The sequence below is a fragment of the Lynx rufus genome, unplaced genomic scaffold (assembly GCF_022079265.1).
Source record: "Lynx rufus isolate CCGP_SWC_20201006 ecotype Redwood Valley unplaced genomic scaffold, mLynRuf1.p SCAF_2, whole genome shotgun sequence".
Classification (NCBI taxonomy): Eukaryota; Metazoa; Chordata; class Mammalia; order Carnivora; family Felidae; genus Lynx; species Lynx rufus.
In genome coordinates this window covers 28,525,742-28,543,201 of record NW_025814834.1, presented here as the reverse complement: position 1 = coordinate 28,543,201, position 17,460 = coordinate 28,525,742, and the positions used below count along the sequence as shown (strand labels likewise).

At 42.9% G+C, this 17,460-nt stretch overlaps 1 protein-coding gene across 2 annotated transcripts in view; it reads left to right on the top strand.

The window, feature by feature from the left end:
- The first annotated feature begins 6,809 nt into the window (after positions 1-6,809).
- CCNYL1 (cyclin Y like 1) overlaps positions 6,810-17,460 on the top strand; it is a 35,999-nt gene continuing 25,348 nt past the window's right edge. The window contains exon 1 of one of the 2 annotated variants that reach the window (XM_047084404.1): positions 6,810-7,143. In XM_047084404.1, the coding sequence (XP_046940360.1) occupies positions 6,918-7,143 (226 nt within the window). In that variant the 5' untranslated portion in view covers positions 6,810-6,917. The remainder of the gene's footprint in view (positions 7,144-17,460) is intronic. The other variant, XM_047084403.1, reaches the window with a different exon arrangement.

The following is a 17,460-nucleotide window of genomic DNA, read 5'->3' as shown; positions in this document are numbered from 1 at the left end:
CTGGGAGGCATATCCAACCAGTCCCAGACGCTCCGGCCTTGGCAGGCCAGGCCCCCCATGTGTGAGTGAAGAAGCAAGCTTGTGAGTCATGACACCCAGAAGCAGGGGGAGCCCGGCTGACGGCCCAGAACCGCTGCTTCAGACCTGTGGCCCCAGATGAGCCTTCCTGCCCAGCCCCGGTTGCTAGACGCACTCCAGCTGAGGCCGCAGTGGTCCCAGAGCAGGGATGCCCAGTTCCCACTGTGACCTGCCTGCCTTCCTCACCCACGCACTTGAGAGGATTATAAAATAGCCGCCGTTTTTAAACATGCTATCAGGGAACAGAAACTAGACGCAGAGGCACAGAAGAGAATACTAGAGAATACTGAAAAGTAAGGAATCATTACAGTCGTTCTTGAATTGTGATTTTTGGTGCTCTCGACTCAACTTTTTCATTCACGCACCCATTCATTCAAGAAAAGCGTGTGGGACAGTGGCAAGCCAGGCTTCATACTTAGCGCCGGGGATACAAACACCTAAATAAAATAGCTCTGTCTTCAGAGAGTGCCTGGTTTAATGGGGAGGAGGGCGAGGGTTCAAATAAGAAAACAATATCATACATGCATACATACATGCAATTATGATACATACATAACAATCATCATATGATACAAGGCTGTGTCACGGTAGAGATTTGCAGAAGGTACTAATTGCAGTGCAGATGCAGAATTTTACAGCCTTAAGGGAGTCAAAGAAGCTTGGCAGCCAAGCTCCGCTTGATAGAAGCCTCAAAGAATGAGTAGAGGTTTATCAAATGGTCAAGATGGGCCAGCTCTAACACTGTGGCTACCAAGAACAGGGCAGATCAGGTTTGGGCCCTGGCTTCAGCTGTTTTCAGGGGCCTTTTTTGTTTTGTTTTGTTTTGCCTCTTCTGGACAAAGCACTGACTATATAACTAGAGTATTTTTCCCCCCAGAGGAGCATTCTATGTTATCTGTATAGTAAATAGAACTGAGCAGAAATAGCTCATGGGGTGTGTGACATTACTCAAAGAATCACCCTTATAGAAGCCAAGGCTGCTCAGCGGAGGGGCCAAGGCCCTAGTCCCCCCAAAATGCAATTTAAATTGTTCATTTTTTTTTTAATTTTTTTTCAACGTTTATTTATTTTTGGGACAGAGAGAGACAGAGCATGAACGGGGGAGGGGCAGAGAGAGAGGGAGACACAGACTCAGAAACAGGCTCCAGGCTCTGAGCCATCAGCCCAGAGCCCGACGCGGGGCTCGAACTCACGGACCGCGAGATCGTGACCTGGCTGAAGTCGGACGCTTAACCGACTGCGCCACCCAGGCGCCCCTAAATTGTTCATTTTTTAAGTGCTATTCAAATGTGTCTCTCTCTTGTGAAAAAATTTATTTATTTATTTTGAGCGAGAGAGAGAGAGAGAGAGAGAGAGAGAGAGAGAGAATCCCAAGCAGGCTCTGCACCATCAGTGCGGCTCAGGGCTGGCAATGGGGCTCGAATTCACAAACTGTGAGCTCATAAACTGAGCTGAAATCTAGAGTCAGATGCTTCACCAGTTGAGGCACCCAGGTGCCCCCAAACGTGTCTTGTAAGACAAATTTCCTGGCCCCTACATCAATCCAGTTTGCTATCCTAATCCTTTCTGATAGAAGAATTCTAGGGGCGCCTGGGTGGATCAGTCGGTTAAGCGTCTGACTTCAGCTCAGGTCATGATCTCACAGCTCGTGGGTTTGAGCCCCGCGTCAGGCTCTGTACCGACAGCTTGGAGCCTGGAGCCTGCTTCGGATTCTGTGTCTCCCTCTCTCTCTGCACCCTCCTCCACTCGAGCTCTCTGTCTGTCAAGAATAAATAAATGTTAAAATTTGAAAAACATTCTAGAGGTAGTACAGGGTGGATCTCGCACTGTGGGGATAAAAATTGATTTGTCTCCACAACAGGCAATGGACTCATCATGAGGAAAAGATCATGCCCTAAAATCTGTGAGTTTTGTTTCCAGGGAACAAACTTGGTTATAAAGACTTCTTTAAACTTTTCCCTGCTGTCAGGTTTAATGAGACTCCTCTTCCTACAGTGTTTCTAATATCAGCTTGATTTTAGGAGGCTGCTGTCAAAAAGGCTACCAGAAGAAACCGAGGGAACACGTGAAATCATTGCAAGAAAAAGGTTCTAACTTCAGTAAACCAATTTGGCCAAGGATTCCATTTTAAGAGTAAAATTGACACATCTTAAAAGCACCAAGATATCACTCAAGTGAAACAAGTGGAAATAGCAAAGCATGGAGATGCCGAGGGAAGGAGTATTGGCAGGATTGGGTAAAAAACAACTGAAAACATTTAATGTATTTATTCATACTCTGCCTTGTTCCAAAGTGGATTTGGCAGTGAGTTTGTCTCCGGGGCAAGTGTGGAGGGCAGTTCCCTCCTGAAACTAGTGAAGTGCAGATCACAGGCGGTTGGTTACAGCCCTTGGAGCTAGGGGTAGAGCCGCATCTGCTGTAGAAAACCAGGATCCTGAACGGAGCACTCAGCGGGAGAGAAAGGCTCTTCCAGCCCTACCGGAAGGTGATCTGAGGAAGCACCGGCTGTGGGCTAAGATTTTAGATTTCCTATAGCACTTAGACAAATGCAACTGGAAGCAAGTAAACCATAGAACGGCAGAGAGGAGAAAAGGCTCCAGGAAGGGCAAAAAGAAACTCCTAGTCTCTTAAAACTGCAGGCCCTTCCTAGAACTTGTCTTAGCGCCCTAATGTTCGGAGTTGTAATCACAGTGGACATTTGGGGCCAGAACTACGTGTCCAATGAACATTAACTGCCCTTAATGGAATGCCAAACTAACACATTTTTAATTTTTTTCAGAGCATCAATTCAAATTAACATTCTTATCTCGACTGACTCACTGGACAGAAAGAAACCTGCATGCTATGAGAAGAGAGAAGGTAGAAGAACAGTTCAGAAGGTGTAGAAAGAGTCAGATGGAAGAGACACTGGATAGATTACTTAAATATGAATGCCAGCACTATCAAATGCCCTACTTGCTTAGAGATACCGATTATAATTTTCCAAACTCAGAAATGAGAAAAGTCCAGTTGTTCCACATCAAATCAGGTCTAATAATAATTCTTAACATTTTTGTTCACATATGCCGTTGAGAATACGGTGATAAGGGGAGACTCTGCCCAAAGAAACCCTACCTATTAGTTACACACAAAATCCTATTCTATATGACCAACTAGTCACAATACTCAAGATGGAATCCAATTAGTCACAATACACATATAATATGTAATCCTAATCACCTGACCACCATAAAATCTTTCTTGTATCTGAGGTAGTTTATTCTATAGTTTAAGCCTCTCTCCACTTTTTTTGTCCTCTTAGCTTAAGTCACTATAGAACTCTTTGCATAAGTTTCCATATATGCTTGCAAAGGGATATGAAATTGTATTATGATCTTCCTTGCTTTAAGCTGAGACTTCTCTAATCTTACCTTAAGATTGTAGGGTAGAGTTAGCATCCAATGCCCAGTTATTCCCTATGCATTAGTTCCTCAGCTATATGACTGCATTTTCTGATCCTTTCGTAGAGCTGTGTGTGGCCATATGGCTAAGCTTGAAGTCAATGATATGTAAGTTCTATGCTATATGCATCTTCTTAAAAATCTCCATTCCCTTCCTCCACCCTACTGTTTGGAATAAAGATTCAGTAGTTATTCCTGGGCCATGATTTTGAGGTGTGATGGACAACACTGCTTGTTGACTCTTTTATTGGAAGATATGTTTCATGAGAACAGGAACCTTGTTTATCTTGGTCAAAACAACATCTTCTGTACCTAAAAAGTATGTGGCATGTGGTATTACTACAGCTTAGGTATTGAATGAATAAAATGAATGAATGGGCTTATTCCGAACCCATGTAAAACACTAATCACAAGATATATCCCAAGAGATAATTCAGCCATCAGCAGCCATATGCAAGGTCTCAGGTTATATCACAGAGTCAAACTCTTGCTTAATTCAAATCACATTACTATTCTTTGCTTCCCTTTTCTCCATCATTGAGGATGGTTTTTTTCTTAATGTACCCCTTAGCCATACATCTCCCTCTAACTGCTACTGCATGTCTGTTCTCAGTCAAAATGTTTAGGAAAAGAAGCTCTCAGTTGGGGTCTTCACTTTCTCAACTCCTATTCATTTCTTTGCCCACTGCCGGCCACCAGGCTCACAACACATCCCCAATCACCCAGTTGCCATAACCCATGGCATTTGTAGTTTTCCCACACTTGACTCTTCAGGGAATTGCTTATTGCTGCCTACTGACCAGGCACTGTTCTAGATGCAGCCATTGCAGAGATGAGAGGCAGATGTGACCCCCCTGCCCCCACACACCTCATGGAACTCACCCAATCAATCAGTCTTTTCTGATTAGTGCTCAGGTCCTTGGACTTCACTGCTCACCTTTGCAGGTTTCACTTAAATGCCACTTAAATATTCACCTAGTTTGCCTTTTTAAAAAATCTTTAAAATTATACACATCTTCTCAAGACCATCACTTCTGTACCCATGGCTTCATTACTTTCTATATGTTCTAACGACAATACAATTGTAAATAGTTTTTCATTTAACAGTTTTGTTTTACATAAAATGCGCCATTTGTTAAAACCATAGATTCCAAGCTGTTCTATGAAAGTAACCACCAGGAAATGTTATATTCTCAGCATGTCAACTTTAGGAAATCACCCCAATTACTTTTTGGGGGGTTGAATATGTGTGTAATTTTTGAAAATGTAAGTTGGGATATCACAAAACAGACTTAGTCAAAAGAGCTATAGACCCAAGTTTCCCCCGGAGAGCTCCATTTGGATGTGTCACTTCATAGGGCAAAGATTATCTTCCTCCTCAAACCTATTCCTCTTTCTGTGTTCTCTCTCTGGGAAAAAGTCACCGCTCTCTATCCAGTCCTCAAAGCCAGAATCCTAGCAGCCATTTCTGCCTCCCCTCTTCACTTCTCCCTCCATACCCAGTCATCAAGTATTGCAATTCTACCTCCCCAAAGATCTCAAGTCCTTTCCCCCCACTTCAGTCACTGCCACTGCCTTCTCTCCTAGTTGAACATAAAGTCTCTGAATTGGTCTTGCATCCTTCAGTCCTTATTGTTGGGAGTGACCTCATGACAAACCATCTGATAGTGACACGCCAGCTTCCTATTACTCAATCGTCTTGTGTTCCCAGGGTAAAAATCCATCCTCTTTCCCCCAGCATGTACTTTGGGGTCAGTTAGATCTAGGTTTGAACCCCAGGTACAAGCACTTTCCAGGAGGAGCGTGACCTCAGACAATTGGACTCTCTGAGCCTTTGTCTTGTCATCCCTGAGAGCTCACTGAGGGCCCGAAGGTTTCCCACATGCAGTGACGGGCACATGGGAGAGAATGTTGAGTGAAGGGAAAACATTTACAAATCTACACTAAAAAAAAATTGTCCTCCCTTAAATAAATATCCTGATATACAGTGTCACTTCCTCTCAAGTTTTACTTCTACCTTTATTTTCTGGTAATCACAATAAGGCGCCTGTGGGGATCCACAATATCTGGGCTCAAATCCCGGCCCCACACCCGAGCAATCACTTGGCCTTGGGAATGTTAATTCGTCTCACTTTCTTCCCTAAAATCTGTGCAAGGATTGTTGTCGAGGGTTAAACGGGTACCTACCTAACTTGGAATGGGGTTGGGCGCGCTATTAGCTAACCACTACCCAAATGTTAACTATCATTATCATCATCTCCATCAGGTCAGGACCGTGCCACCTCACTCTGTGGGTCTCAATTTTGTATGAGAAAATCGTGCTTTGTGGGTTGTTGGCCAAAGAAGGGAAATCTGGAAACTCCTGCCATCAAAGGGGGAAGCAGAGGGGAGAAAAGCGAGTCGGTGAAACCCAGCGTTTCCGGGCCGGGAGGGACGAGTTCGTTCCTTATTTTAGTGAGAAAGAAGTGAAGGGTGACGTGTCCTCGGGTCTCATTCAAGACACAAAGCCACAGCGCTCTACTGAGAGGAGGACCAGGGCTCCGGGGGTTGCTGTGGTCAAGTTGCAGGCGAAAACTAACGTTTGGAAGGCAAGAGAGGAGGAGCGTTTAGTTACAAAAACGGTTCAACAATTCGGGGGGAACTAAGTTCGGTGGCCGATCAAATGAGTCAGCTGTCACACCCGGTGAAATCGAGTTGCTAACGGAATCGGCTCTTTACTAACGAGACTTTCTATAATGACCACCGACCCGGACGGCTTAGAGTAACTAACGCCCGGTGCGCTTCCCACGGGACCGGAAAGCTCCGGGCTGCGCGAGATGAATGGAAACCGGGGTCGGCGGCGCGCCGCGCGGGGGGCGGAGCAGCCGCGGGGCGGGGCGGGGGCGGGGCACTGCGAGTCACGTGCCTCCGCTCCGAGGCGGGCGCGTGGAGGGAACTCTGGGTGTGATTGGTCCCTCGTAACCAGGTGACCGCAGAATGTGTTCCGGTTGGCAGGCGCCAGCCAGGCCAGCGGAGGGCAGTCGGGAGGTGGTGGCGGAAGGAGGAGGAGCTCCGACCGCGCTCTCTGCCGGCAGTGGCTGCGCCTCTCAGCGCTCGTCGGGTCCCCACCCCTTTTAAATAAGCCGGGCTGGTCGCCGCCCTCACAGACTAGTTGGCTCGGGGGAGGCGGCGGCGGCGGCGGCGGCGCGGCGGCGGGGGTGCGGCCGGGGCCGGAGCCCTGCCCGGGGCCCGGCGGCGGGGCGTACCGGCGGGCAGCGGGCGAGGCCGCGCCTGCATGCGCGGCACAGCCCCGGCGTAGCCCGGGGCTGCCGGTGCCGACCGCGCCATTGTTGGGGGAGGGGGCAGCTGCTGAGCGCGGCGGAGTCGGGGGCGAGCGCAGGCGAGGAGTGGAGGCGCCCCATGGGGAACACGCTGACCTGTTGCGTGTCCCCCAATGCCAGCCCCAAGGTGGGCCGGCGCACGGGGCCGGTGGAGGCAAACTACGAGTCTGAGATCTACGAGGCGGCGGCCGGGGACGCGGTGGCAGTAGCCCCGGCGCCTGCTGCCGTGGAGCCCGCCGAGTTGGATTTCGGAGCCGGCGAGGGCCACCACCTGCAGCACATCAGCGACCGGGAGATGCCCGAAGGTGAGGAGGAGGCGGGGCCCTCTTGTCCCTCTCGGGGGCCGGTGCTGTCCGCTCTCTGGCGGACCGCTGGCCTGCGCCGCCCCCGGAGTCCCCCGGGACCGAGCCGCCGCCTCGGGCTCCTTCCTGCCCGGAGCGGGCTTTCTCAGGGCTGGGCGCCGGGGATGAAGGCTGGCTCTGCCTGGCGTCCCCATCCTTTCTTCTTTCCCCGTCGTGTCCGGCCAGTTTCTCTCCCTCTTCCCTGCCCGAACGCCTAGTTCTTTCCCGTATTCCCGTTTCCCAGCGCGGCCTGAGACCGTCCAGCCCGCAGCCCTTTCCTGTTTGGGGGTCTCCTGGACGTCTCCGGAGACTTTATAAAGACTCTTTTGGTATACGCGCTCCCCTTTCTCGGTGGAAATGTAAATACCCCAACTTGGGAGTATCCACCTCATCTGCCTATCCTTACCTAAGTAAAGGGACCAAGTAAGGGCCTGATGGTACCCTTCCTCCTACCATTAAGGTAGTTGACACGCGGGACGATTCGGACGAATTGTAGGAAATTCGAAATAGAGATTGGCCTGCGGAAGTCTATGCGGTGTTCTTAAGTAGGCTGTTTCCAGTAGCCTCGATGGAAACTGCCTAATGCTAACTATAGTTTGAAGACGGAATGAAAATGATGGCAGAAGAGACTTGAACTCATTGTGAACAGTGTGAAATGTTACTGCCAGGGCTGCGAGAATGTAGTTTTTTGTTTCTTGTTTTCCTTTTACTGAACGGAGAACCCAGGGAGTTTAAAATTCCCACTTTGGCACAAAAGTGTCTTCTGCCCTATCTCAGTGATTTAACAGACTTAACTTACATGCTGCCAGTTCTAAAAATGAGCGGGGCAGTGGTTCATGAGGCTATTGGTAGAAAGTTTCCAAAGAGAAAAAACCATAAATTTAGACCTTAATTTGTAACATAAACTTTGGCAGTTAAAGTGTCAGATCTTGTACAGAATGTTTGTCTCCATGGCTCCCTCTCCTTCCTCCCCGCTCCTGCCAATAGAATCCTGTTCAACTTTAAGAATGTTGGGGTAAAAGTTCTTCAGACTAAACGTTTGGGGGAGGGGGGAGGGCAAAGAGGAAGTGTTTGATTTTTGCCTCTGGAATTTTGGAAAGGGAGGACTAGGTAAAAATAATTCTGAGTAACAACGTGGCTCTTTAATAACCATGTGGCTCTTTAATGAGCCTTATGTTCTTTGAAGTAGAAAACATTGTATCATAAAGATGTTAAAGCCCCATTAGCCCATTCGTTTCATTTAAATGCCATAGCTTATAGAGGAAATGTCTTACAGCTCTTTTTCTACTTAAACTTCAGCGGGGCTCTTAAGAATTATAATAATTAAGCCTGTGGATTCACCCATATGAGGGACATGGCTTTGTAATGGGGAAGTACTGCTTTTTCAGAATATTCAAATATTGTAAAAGAATGAACAAATTAAATGAATTAATTGGACGTTTAAACACAAAGCATGTGAATACTTGTGAAAACTTCTATTCTGCTTGGTGTTGAAAGGTAAGCTTCTGAGTGATTTTACAAACTAGTTAGTAGATGGGTAGTGTTGGATAAGAGACCAAATGGGACCTTTACATAATTCTTTTAAGATTTACAGCACATTTTCATGTCAATCTCATTTGGCCCTTCCGACTACAAATAAGCCTGCAGGTTTTCTCCCCATGTTGCTAATGAGGAAAGAGAGACCCAGAGATGGGCAATGACTGTGTAACACAGCTACTAAACAGAAGAGACTCACATGGAGGTGACAGATTGCTGGGTTCAGCTCTTGTACAGCTCTCATAGTCAGCTCTCACCTTGTTTATACATAAGGTAGACCTATCCCAACGTAGTCATCATGACTGTTTCCATTCAAGGTTGATTGTTCACAACTCAAAGCAACTTTTACCTCTCTCCTGTCTGTACATTCATTACAATAGGTAAGACTAGATAAAAGTGGAAGCCATGAGCCTAGATTAACCTGTCAGGGAAACAGGTTGATGCATTTTAAAGAGTTTGTTCTGGTGACCTCAAATTGAAGCCAGGAATACGCTGGACAGAGGAACATTAGGAAAAGCAGATGAGAAGGATGACTGGGAGGCTTAGTCGTTTAAGCATCTGACTCTTGGTTTTAGCTCAGGTCGTGATCTCATGGTTTGTGAGTTCGAGCCTCACATAGGGCTCTGTGCTGACAGTGTAGAACCTGCTTGGGATTCTCTCTCTCTCCCTCTCTCTCCGTTCCTCCCCTGCTTGTGCCCCCTCCTTCTCAAATAAGCTTAAAAAAAAAGAAAAGCTGATGAGGTAAGGTACCTTAAGCATAGGACTGTAAGGAGTATTAAACCAAAAAAGTTAAAGAAAAAAGTTTGTAAGTATAGAATTTACCCTTTATGTTTAACGTGATAGTTAAAATTTCATTTCAATTTGTCTTAAAATTTTCTTTGAAGTTCAATAAAGTGATAAGAGAACTCCCAATTTCAGCATTTGCCTATTAGATTTACATAGAAACAAGGTCAGAACACTAACTCTAAAGTGCAGGCACATTGAAAGTTTGCTTTTAATGTCTTTATTTCAGAAAATTTTATATCAGTTTCCCTGGAAACTAAGAAATACCTACTTAGATATAAAGCATTTTGGCTTTTCTATGATGAAGAATTTATTTACTTCATTTCTTAGACAAAAGTCATCCATAGATAATGCTGTGCCTTGTTTTTCTCAAACATTTCAGAAAAATGTGATTTCTTCAAACCTTTTCAAAGAAATATTCTAAGAACCTAGCATAGATTTCAGATAGACTCAAAAGAATTTTTCTAGGTGCACCTGGGTGGCTCAGTCAGCTAAGCATCCCACTCTTGGTTTCTGCTCAGGTCATGCTCTCGTGGTTTGTGAGTTCGAGCCCTGCTTTGGGCTCTGTGCTGGTAGTGCAGAGCCTGCTTGGGATTCTCTCTCTTTCTGCTCCTCCACTGCTCACTGTCTGTGTCTCTTTCAAAATAAACAAACATTGAAAAAAGATTAAAGAATATCTCCACTACCTTGCCTTTACCTAACCCTGTATCTACTCTAACTGGTGTATCAATGACACAAAATAAGATACTGACGTCCTATTATCCAATTTTATTGTTACTTACCAACTTTTCATACAGTCTTTATGTTCTGACCTTACAGGCCTCACTGATTTGCTGGCCAGAGTGCTCTCTGAAGTGACCCCTTCTTCCCCCTTCCCCCGAGGAGTGAGTAGGGAAGGAATTGGCAATATGATGTGGAAAAACCTCTGAGCAACGGATCTTTCCTCTTTCCAGTAGCTATTTTAAACCCTCCTTTTTTTTGTTTTTTTTGGTTTTTTTTTTTTTTTTGGCTTTTTTAAATGACAATAAGCATTTGATATAAAAGATTTAGAAAATATAAAAAAGTCATTCACTTAGAAAATCCAGAACTTTTATTAATATTTTGGCATTTACTCTTCCTAAATGTGCTGTATGTATATAAACATAACATTTTGTTTATTTAACAAAAATGAGCTAACTCTTCATGTACTGCTGTATAGCATTTTGTTTTAAAGGAAAGCAACGACCTAAAGCTCCTAGCACTGTGCTTGATGCCTAGAGAGCACTCTAGGATATATTTCCGTGCAGCTGCACGTAGCTCGACTACATGCCTTTTCATAACTGTGTAGTGTACTGTTGAATGGTGGGAGCACCATTCATTTACCTACCCCTTATGGTTGGGCATCTTTTATAGTAAAACAGTATACAATCCCGTTATTATGCTTTATTCAGGGGGCACAGATTAAAAACTGGTGCATTGTACCTCCCTTTAGAATTCAGATGGTATATGGAAATTAAGTCTTATGACTTAATTAAGTCTGCAGGATGAGTCCTTTTGTGGGTAAAGTAGTTTAACACTAAATGTCCTTATACTGAATTACAGTTACCATTGGTTTTTCACTGGATGTTAGAATTCCTCTTTTAGATTTTTGTGGTTCTTGGTAGCCTGTCTTGTGTCTTTAATTCTGAATAACTACTACGCTAAGAGATCTGAAAGTAATGCCAGTCTAAGATGACTAATCAAAAGAAGCATTAGAAGAAATCTTAGTAGAGATGGGAAAATAGGAAGAAACTTAACTGGTTTGGGGTACACTGAAACAGATGTTTATTGGGCACTGTTCCAGATGCTGGGCAGCGGGTGGTATACATGACAAAGCCCCTACCCTAACTCCATACATTCTGGAAGGACCTAGGGGCAGACAGCACATGAATAATAAAGAATGTCAGGTAGTGAGGTGCTGAAAGAAAGCCAAGGATGGGAGGGCAGTTTTACTTGAAGTGGTTAAAGACGGCTGTTCTCAAGTGACAAGTACACAGCCTTAAAAGTGAGGGGGAGCTGTGGGAGGGTGTAGGACAGGAGGCTTCCTTGCAGAGGTCCTCAGTTGGGAATATGCTTGGTGCAAGCAAAGGACAGAAAGACATGGACTGGCTCCAGAGTGCGAGGGATGCTATGAGAAATGCCGTGGGTTAAGACCTTGTATGCCTATTGGGCCTTGACTGAAAAACACGGATCTTCGTTTAGTTGTAATGGGAAACCAATGGAGGATTATATGTGGGGGAATGATGTTAATTCTTAAAAAAAAAAAAAAGAAAGAAAGAAAGAAAGAAGAAAGAAAAAGAGACTAGCTACTGTGTGAGAATGTGTAATGCAGGCATGGGTTGGAGTCAGGGAGAGCAGGTAGAAGGCTGATGCAGTAGTTTAGGTGAGAGCCAACAGTGAATTGAACAGAAGATAAGGGTCTAAAATATAGGCTGACTTAAATTCAGTGAATTTAAAAGGCAACAAACGTATGGATGGGCAAGTCACAGAAAAAGAAATGCAGATAACCTTTAAACATTTTTATGCATAGAAGAAATGTGAAATAAAACTATACTGTAGTTTCTCTCCTGTTGGGAGAAAATCCATTGATGCTACATTCTTTGGTGAGGCTGTGAAGAAATAATCATGTATTGCTGGTGAAAATGCAAAGTGGTTTGACCCTGTGAAAGAGAAATTGGCACAATCTCACAACACTGCAGGTACATTAAATCCAGCAATCCTACTCTAAGGAATTTATTCTGAAGATATACCCCACAGATATGAAACCACATATTCACAAAGGTTTTGTTGCATTATTTTCAAAAGCAAAATATCGTTAGTACCTTGTATGTCCAGTAAGGGGCTAGTAAAATCAAGTGTTGCATCTACATAGTAGATAGCTATGGAGCTGTAAAAAAAAGATCAAGGTCTGTCTTCACTGCTATGAAGTGATCTCCAGGATATGTTGCATGAAAAAAACAAGGAGAGGACATACAGTAATCTGCATGACAGAAGCAAGAGAAATGCATATTTGCTTAAAGAAACCAGAATCAATGAGAGAAATTCTTACTGATTGTGTGAGTATTATTCCTTTCCCTTTAGTGGCAGCCAAAGCACATATTTGCTTAAGATGATATTTGGGTATGAGTAATGAGTGGACATTTCATACACTTTCCAGTGAAATGCTAAATATTCACTTTTTGCTTTTGAGTTCATTTGTGAAAGCTTTGTCACTTATTGTGCTTTAGATGATATATAGATTGCTCTTACATTTCTTTTGCTCCTCACAAAGTTGAGTTACATAGTATAGGAATGATATGTTTTACACATGAGAAGACCGGCTTTGAGAGGTATAAATTGAGTTGTCCCAGTTTTAACAATGAGACAGTAGATCAGGAATGTAAATTAAAGATACATGGTCTATAGGAATAGAATTTATTGAATGACTCATCATGCGGGCTACTGTGGGATGCTATTTTTTTTTTTTAAGAGTTTATTTTTAAGTAATCTCCACACCCAGCATAGGTCTCAAACCTACAACCCCGAGATCAAGTGTCACATGCTCTATACTGAGCCAGCTAGGTGCCTCTGTATACTACTTTTTTTCCTCAGTCTTTTGTGCATGTGTGTATTAAAATAATTAAGCTTTAGAATTAAAATATTAACATTGCACAATGTAAAATGAAATAGAGGTAACTTGCAACCCAGAAATGTACTTAAAAGTTCAGGAAACTGAGAAAAAATACTCTTTAGAAATATATAAAGGAAGAAAGGTGTACTTCACTGTATGAAATGTCACATCTCAGTTAGAGTCACCAAACCATGGGTTGAGGATTAAAACAAGGCAAGACTGAGAAGCAAGGTAGAGTCAGGTACAGTAGTTTGAAAGCCAGAGTTAGAAGGATTGTCAGAGGCTAGGAAGTGGAAGGAGAGCTCAAGCAAGGAGTAGATTGGGGGATGCGGGAACACTCTGTGTGCCCTCTGGTGACCAGCTCAAGGCCATACGGTAGAAATTACCTGACTGGGGTGGAAAAGTGTGGACTCAGATAAAATCACATGGCAATTGTAAGACTTGAAATGTTTTTGTTAATGGGCCATAAAATGAATGCACGTACAGTATAAGGATGATAGTGTAGTTCAGTAAATGCAGGAAGCCTTAAGTGAACAGGTACCCAGCAGTTAGCCCAGAAACTGCTGACATCTTCTATTTTAATTGGGATATATTGAAATCAATATATTGAAATCAATCGCTTTGTGAAATATGCTGCTCTGTCAGGTCGTTTCCTGGTCACTGCCTTCTCCCTCTAATATTTTGACAAGGAAAAATCATTTACTGACAGTTTCTAGTTGCCTAATTTTGCCACATTTAGCCTCTAATAATGCATTTCCTTTATTCTAAGTTGCCTGTGTTTTCACATTTTTAACATCTGTGAGTTGTATAACTGATAGAATCTTAGGGGAAAAGCAGTATTGGATGTCAATGGTTTTACAGATTTCCTCTGTATTTATATTAAGACCCAAGTTTAATTTTTTTCTGAAGTTCTACTTTTCCTGCTTCAACCTGTCATGCTGTCAAATTAAGTTGCAATTTAAATTGATTTTAAAAAAAAGTGATGGGTATTAAAATACAATTTTAATCATAACCTCTAATCATGAACTCAGGAATATTTCTCTTAGGTTAAAAACATTCGTGGGGCGCCTGGCTGGCTCAGTCTGAAGAGCATGTGAGTCTTGATCCTCGGGGTCATGGGTTCAAGCCCCACATTGGGTGTGGAGATTACTTAAAAAATTCTTAGAGGCGTCCAAAGAAATAATTTTGGGCCAGATTCGCATACAAGATGTATAGTAATTTCATGCCATCTCTCTCACTGCGTGTGCTTGCATGAATATGTGAGTGCATGGTGGTGGGAGGTGGTAATGCTTTGCTTAATAGTTGGCAGTATGACCTTTGTGATAGTGTGATTTCGCATAGTTATCTTAGGTGCTTGAGAAGACAGTAATGGACAGCACGGAAATGTGTGTGTGTATCTGAGTTTACAGTCTAGTGGCTTAAATATCCATTCTATAAAGTAGCAATGTGGTTTTTGTCATTAGCAAAAAGTGCAGGTTATATAGACAACTGTCGCAGGCTAAAGACAGAAGGTTACTATTTTCCGAAAACCTCATGAAGACTGACAACATCAGGGTCTTAGTAGGTGTAATACATACAGTATATACAAATCATAGCAACTTACCAAAGTGGCAATAGCATTGTTAACTGTGGGGAAAATAGTCAAACTGTGTAATCAGAGAAATGCAAATTAGAGACTGTGGACTTCCTCATTTTTATCAGTAGGAATCTTTTCTTTCAAGTAATCAAAGCCGGGGTAGGAGCTGAAACTGGTAGAGTTGATAGCATTATACACTAATATCCCTACCCCCCCCCCCTTTCTTTAGAAAGCAACTCAGCAATACATTGAGCCATGACAATGATCTAAACATGTGGCCTAGTCATCCTATTTTGGAGATCTTTCCTAAGGAGATAAAAAACAAAATTGTTTTTTAAAAACTTTGTATATGAAGATTTCCCTCATAATATAAGAAGTTTGTAAGCACCTAAACCCTAAGAATAGGGATTGGCTAAGTAAAGTATAGGAATAATACTTGGTAGGCCATTGTATATACATTAAACAATAAATATACTGGAATGGGGTAAAGATCACTTGTCAGTAACAAAATAGGACATAAATGGTACACTGATTACAGTTTTTCTTTTTTTTTTTTTTAAAGAGTATAAGTAACAAAGTAATGGTTGTGAGTTTATGAGTAATTTTTAAACAAAGTATTATTTTGACTCTTGTAAATTTTTGTTCATGATATTTGTTAAAGGAGTGAGCAAGTGAGTTTTATCTATTTGCACCTTTAATGTGATCATCATTACTGCCGATTAACCAGATCCCTTTCAGTGACAAATTAAAATTGATCTTAAAATTTTTTAAAAACAATATTGACTCCTATAACCAGAGTTCATGGAGTAAACTGGGTACCACTTGACCCAGGAATTAAATGGCCTTCTTAGAACCTGTCTCAGTTCTGCTCTCTTCTCTTGATATCTCCTAGCAAGGTCCCCCTCCCCCAATGATAGCAAAGGAAACATGGGACAGCTCCAAGCTAGCTGGGAGCCCACAGCTTGGCCTTGCTCAGTGGTTCTTTGGAAGTCCCAGGGCACGTGCCACCCTAGAACTCTAGGTGGAGTAGGGGCAGTGCCAGTTTCCTTCTTGTCGCTTGGGCTAATTTTGCTTTGTTCCTGCACGTTGCCATTTCTTTTATCCCAGCTCTTGATTTTTGTACTTAGATCGGTAGTAGAACATCTTGGTTTGGGGTGTGTGTACATGTGTAGCCTGCTTCTTCTCCTTTGATTCTGGTACTTCTTTTTCCTGGATTTAATTTTTTTTAACTTAAAAAATTTTTTTTTGAGTTTATTTACTTTTGAGAGAGAGAGAGAGCGAGCACGAGGGAAGGGCAGAGAAAGGGGGAGAGATAGAACCCCAAGCAGACTCTGCACTGTCAGCATGGAGCCCGATGTGTGGCTTGAACTCATGACCTGAGCCCAAACCAAGAGTTGGATGCTTAACCAGCTGAGCCACCCAGGCACCCCTAATTTTTTTTCCTAATTTTTAAAAATGTTTATTTATTTTTGAGAGAGAGAGAGAGAGTGGGCGAGAGCAGAGGAAGTGTAGAGAGAGAGGGAGATGCAGAATCAAAGCAGGCTCCAGGTTCTGAGCTGTCCGCACGGAGCCTGATGTGGGGCTCAAACCCACAAACCGTGAGATCATGACCTGAGCCGAAGTCGGATACTTAATTGACTGAGCCATTCAGGTGCCCCCCCATTGAAAAGATTTAATTGAACTTCTGTGGTGCCATAGGCACTGATACATAGTATGTTTACTTCTGCAAACATTTCTGTTTATTTTTTGGATTCAAATGCAGTATATTTGCTTTCTTTTTGGTAGGAAGTTGGTTATGAACTCTTTTGGAAGCTTTAGGTTAGAGGCAGCTGTGAGAGTCTTTGTCGCTTTGAGCACAGCTGAATTCATTTATTTTCCCAATAGCTGACACTGTCTCATTTTTCAAATATGTGAAAAAAGTTTAATTTTTATGGGTATTTTACATAAAAATGTTGAATAGTTTCTCCAAAAGCAGTTTTAACAAACTTCAAATTCAGTGAAGGAATTTCCATGAAGAACAAAGCTATGTTTAGCTATGTAAATTTCTAGTGCTGGCAGCACCATTAAAATGGATGGTTCAGATTCCTGTTAAACCAGGAAGTCCCAAATGATGTTTGTGCAAGATTCTAACTATATTACTTGGAGGAAAAAAGGATTCTAGGTAGATAAATTTTATGAAATGCTGAATTAGACAGGATTCACTGTAAGAATGATTAGTTTTTAATATATCATTGGACATTTTGATTCTCTAATAGCCACAGATAGTGTTTAAAGAAAAAAAATTTTAATATTTTATTTTATTTTTTGAGAGATGGAAGGAGACAGAGCATGAGCAGGGTAGGGGCAGAGAGAGGGAGACACAGAATCTAAAGCAAGCTCCAGGCTCCAAGCTGTCAGCACAGAGCCCGATGCGGAGCTCAAACCCACCAATGCGGGATCATGATCTGAGACAAAGTCATATGCTCAAAAAAAAAATTTTTTTTTTGATTGAACTGCCAACACCCCTTTTAAAAACAGAACAATTATTATGTGGTTTCTTAACCATACTCTGTCAGGATCTTGGCCCAGTTTCTTACAAGATTGACTAAATGCTTTGAGATGGACATTGCTGAGTGTCATAAAGTTTTGTGGGGGTTTTTTTTTTCCTTTTTAAGATAATTTTGAGTGGTTCTTACAAAGGTTGTTGCAATATGAAAGTCATTTATTTGATAGAAATATCAAGCTGTCTTGTCAAACACAATGAAGTAACCCAAAAATA